The sequence below is a fragment of the Fukomys damarensis genome, unplaced genomic scaffold (genome assembly GCF_012274545.1).
Source record: "Fukomys damarensis isolate Sample0158 unplaced genomic scaffold, DMR_v1.0_HiC HiC_scaffold_24, whole genome shotgun sequence".
NCBI classification, from domain to species: Eukaryota; Metazoa; Chordata; class Mammalia; order Rodentia; family Bathyergidae; genus Fukomys; species Fukomys damarensis.
Window position 1 is genome coordinate 3442901 of NW_022900936.1, and position 4630 is coordinate 3447530.

General features: G+C 58.5%; 1 protein-coding gene across 1 annotated transcript in view; it reads right to left on the bottom strand.

The window, feature by feature from the left end:
* Positions 1-4630, bottom strand: part of Prdm15 (PR/SET domain 15) — a 29941-nt gene that overhangs the window by 8179 nt on the left and 17132 nt on the right. Inside the window, exons 13-16 of the mRNA XM_010636602.1 lie at positions 4459-4622; positions 4133-4212; positions 3931-4050; positions 16-147 (exon numbers count right to left, since the gene is read on the bottom strand). Coding sequence (XP_010634904.1) covers positions 16-147; positions 3931-4050; positions 4133-4212; positions 4459-4622 — 496 coding nt within the window. The remainder of the gene's footprint in view (positions 1-15; positions 148-3930; positions 4051-4132; positions 4213-4458; positions 4623-4630) is intronic.

The window sequence follows — 4630 nt, forward strand, 5'->3', positions numbered from 1 at the left end:
CGCGCCGGCGCTCACCCGTGTGCCGCTTGTAGTGCTTGAGCATGTTGACCTTCTGCGCGAACTTGCGGTGGCACTCCTTGCACTCGTACTCCTTGATGCCCTTGTGCAGCTTCATGTGGTGGCGCAGAGCGTGCTTGGTCTTCATGCCTGGGGACGGAAGCGCTCGGTGGGCCCGGCCCTGCTGGCCCCGCGTCACGATGGGGAGGCCGCGGGGCCATTCGGGTTCCAGCCCGCTGGGAGACACAGGCTGACCAAGGACCCTGCAAGGTGGGTGGGTTCGGGGGTGCCTTCGGATCGGCTTTTGATGTAATGGCGCCAATCCTGGCTGTTTACTGAGACGGGCTCTCGCGGCTGGCCTCAAGCGCGCCGTGGCACACCCCTGCCTCAGCCTCCTGAGTGCTGGAATGACGTGCGTGCCCCAGTCGTGAGGAGCTGAAATGAGCCAGAGCCTCATGGACTGAGATGATGGTGAACCCAGCACGAGGCCTGGGGGACGGGGACCGGACGGGGAAGGGAGGAAGCCCTAGAACCCTGCTCAGTAGCCTGGAGGACCCAGCAGAGGCCAGCAGGGGCCCTGCTGCAGCGCACCCTGGAAGGAGCTGCAGGAGGGGCCGAGCCTGCGGCCAGGCAGCCTGGAAAACATGGCCAGCGCCAAGCCAAAATTCTGCAACCTGGAGCCCAGGATGGAAGCGGCACTGCTATTCGGGCCAGCAGAGGGAGCCTCATGCCCCCGCTCTGGCAGAAGAGGCCAGCTGTGCACAGCTGTCTCACCTTCCAAGGACTAGTGGTGCACACCTGTAATCCTAGCACACTGGGAGGCTGAGGCAGGAAGATCCTGAATCAGGCCAGGCCATGCAATTTAGTGACTGACTTAACGACACTGCCTCAAAATAAAAAGTAAAAAGGGCTGGGGATATGGCTCAGCACAGGGGCCTTGGGTTTAATCCATGGTATCACACACACAAAAAAACCCTTTTGATTCAAGAGTCACACACCACCTCACTATGGGACAGAAAGGACAGGGCGTGAGGTCCTCCAGGTCCAGAGCTCTTGCTCCCAGGAACCGCTCTCCGCCCGTGTGACAGTGCCAAGGTGACGCCACCCTCAGTGACTGCCTTTCTGCTCTTCTGTGAGGGACACTGGTGTGGCCCTCGAAGCCCCACACCCACACTGTTTTCACAGCTTTTCGCCTCTCCTCATTTTCATTTATTCATTCAACAAACACCTGCACCCTGACCATGTGCCCAGCACTGAGCCTCGAGGGCTCCTTTTAGGTGCGGAGAGCAGTGTACAGAGCAGGGCCAGGAGTGGCCTTCCAGGGAGCACATGGGCAGGCGTCCTGGGCCAAGGTGCCAGAGTGCTTGGGACTTATACCTCCCTCCATGTCTCGGGCTGCCTAACACAAAGTGGCTGCCAGCTCACGCTAGGCCAATCTTCACACCACAAGGGTGGGCAGAGCATCCCCTACCCAGAGTGCTCAGGGCTGGAAGTGTTTCAGATTTGGGAGTTTTTCAAATTTTGGAATATTTGCCTAGACTTGATGGCCAAGCTGAAAATCTGAAATGAACACTGCTTCAAAATCAGAAAATTCCTAAGGGCCGGGAATTTAGCTCAGTGGTTCTGCCGCCTGCCTTACACGAGGCAAGGTTCTGAGTCTGATTCCTGGTACCGAGAGAGAGAGGGAGAGGGAGAATTCCAGAACCTCAGTTCAGGGCTCAAAGTTTCCAATTTTGGAGAATTTCAGATTTTGGGTTTGTGAATTAGGGGTGCTCAGCCTGCCATCAGCTCCGCCCACCTCAGGGGGACCTTGTGGCTGCCTCTCTAACTGTACGCTCTCTGGCCCCAGCAAGAGCACGCCCGCCCCTCCCAGCACAAACATTTGTGACAGTGATTGTTGTCTTCCTTTTTTTAATTTTTTGCAGCACTGGGGATTGAATCCAGGGCCTCTTTACTAAGCTCCATCCAAGCCTTTTTTTAAAATTCTGAGATGAGGTCTCACTGTTTCCCACTCTGGGGTCCAAACTTGTGATCTTTCTGCCTCTGCCTCCCAGAAGTTAGGATCACTGGCGTGCGGCACCACGACCATCCTTTTTCTTTGCATTTTTCAGAAATGCCAGATGAACAGTTTTGAAATAAACCCGACTGCCACTGGGTACGAAAGGTGAGCCAATGGGGAGAAAGTGGTTCAAAATGCCACCCAGGAGAGGCCGGCCCTCTGCAGGTCGCCAAACGGCCTTTGCTCTTGGGCCGCACACGTCTGGCGGGTCATTCCTGAACGTGTCAGCACGGAGTGAATCTGAGAAAGGCGGGTTTCTCACTGATTACGGCACGGCGTCCCGGGCAGCGGCCAGGCCTGGGGGCCGCTCTGGAATTTCCAGGGATAAAGTCCAGTCACCCCGAGCAGGAGCCTCCCCGCCACACTGCTGGCAAGGACAAGCGGTGCCAAGGCAGGACAAACCTCCTCCGTGAGGTTGTCCGGCTCCAGGCCGTGCAGCCGCAGGGAAGCTACTTTAAATGGGCAACAAGTCCACGATCCGACTGGAAAGCTCTGAGTGAATTTTTAGGTAAAGAACAATCAAGCACGACGTTCGCCTGCCTGTATGGTGACTGCAAAGCCGGCCAGGCGACCCCACGCTCCAGCTCACGTGGAATGACCGTACTGCGGGCTCACTGCCCGTGTTCATCACACAAGCGAGCAAGGTGCTCAGGACGTGAGGTCCCAAATGCTCAGGTGCACCCGCTATTACAAGTGCTCGGGCACAGGGCCAGGGCAAGGGGTGTGGCTCAGTGGCGCTGCACTTGCCTGGCAAGTTCAAGGTCCTGAGTTCGATCCGTGGTACCGCAAAACACAAAATACGGGGCCTGACCTCAGCCTCCCAGTGCTCAGTATCCACCACCAGGCCCTGAGGGTCGGCGGGGACTCCAGGGCACCCCATAGTCTCCCTGCCTGTTGGAGCTCCTCCCAGCAGGACTGGCTCCAAGTTTAAGAAATTCACCTTTTCAAGGCTGAGGAGGGAGGGGGCTGAGGCCTCGCATCCACCTGTGGGGCTTGGTCAGTGACACAGCCCAGCTCCCTTGCTGAAGTGTCCCAGCCTCTGGAGGGGTCTGAGGGAATCACCTCCACAGCACATCCTTTAACCTTTACATGCTACTGTTTCTTCTTTTTTTTTTTTTGGCTATGAGTTGAACTCCGTCCTCCAACTCATGGCAATCCACCTGCCTCAGCCTCCCAAGTGCTGGGCTTACACCTGTGAGCCACATGCCCAGCTCACAAACTACTCTTTCCCATGGGATAAGTGGGACTGCTGGCCGGCTGGGTTACACAGCCACTGAGCTTTCTTTATGCTGTTCTGTTTAATGTTTCTAAAAGCCAAAGGAAAGACAAAATAAAACCACTTACGGAGCATAAAACCCCGAAGTCACTAACGGCACAACACAGAAGCGTGGTGTCTCCTGTCTGAGCGCAGACGTTCTACCTCAGCCCTGACAGGAGATGCGGCTGTCAGGGGCAGGGTCCCCCTGCTGGAGGCTCTAGGTCTTTTGGACAGGAACTCGAGTCAGGCACAGTGGCCTGTGACTGTGATCCCAGCACACTGGGAGGCTGAGGCAGGAGGGTCGTAAACTCCAACCCAGTCTGGGCAGCTGACTGAGCGAGATGCTGCCTCAAAACAAAGTGGAAAGGGCTTAATGCAAAGGCCCCGGGTTGAATCAAGAAAGGAAGGAGGGAGAGAAGGAAAGGAGCACAGCAGGACGGGCCTGCCGCCTTCTTGTTTACTGGGCTACTTTACCTCCTGGATTCACTGCACTGTAAGCAACTACAGGGAGCGCTTGCTCTGCTTTTGAAATGCTGTCTATGCCCTTGGGGCCTCGGCCTTTGGGCTCCAGCCTCTGGCCGCGCTGCACTCGGGTCTGCATGTCGGTGGCGCCTACCTTTGCCGCACTCTGCGCACAGGTACTCCCGGATGTTGTCGTGCACGCGCATGTGCTCCTTCAGCATGTCCTTGCGGGCGAAGGACTTCCCGCACTGCTCGCACGCGTGGCTCTTCACACCTGTGGGGCAGTGGGGGACGCTGGTGCCCGGCGGCTGAGGGCGGGGAGGGGGCTGGGAAGGCAGGGGAAGCCGGCCACGCACCCGTGTGGATGAGCTTGTGGCGCTCCAGGTTCCCGATGCTGTTGAAGATGCGGCCGCAGATCTCGCAGGGGTGAATGTACCTGAGGGCAGACGGCTGCTCGGGCCAGCCCAGGCGACCCCTCCCCAGCGCACCCAGGGGACAGGGACCGAGGGGCCACGTGGTCGACACGACACAACCCCGACCCCGGGCCCAGAACGAGCGCCCAGGCACACGGGGCCTGCACAGCACTCAGGCGGGAAGCCAGGGCACTGGAAGATCAGACCCCGACACGACGGGCGGACAGCGGGGCCCTCGGGAGCGCCTGGGGGAAGGAAGGCCCGCTCACTTCTGCACGTTGGGGTCCGGCAGGTTCTCGCGGTGGATGACCATGTGCGCGTGGTAGGTGGCCTTGAGCGCGAAGCGGCGGTGGCAGATGCTGCAGCCATAGCCCTTCTCCTTGTGCACCTCCATGATGTGCTTCAGGTACTCCTTCCCGCGGCCGAAGGTGAGCTGCGGGA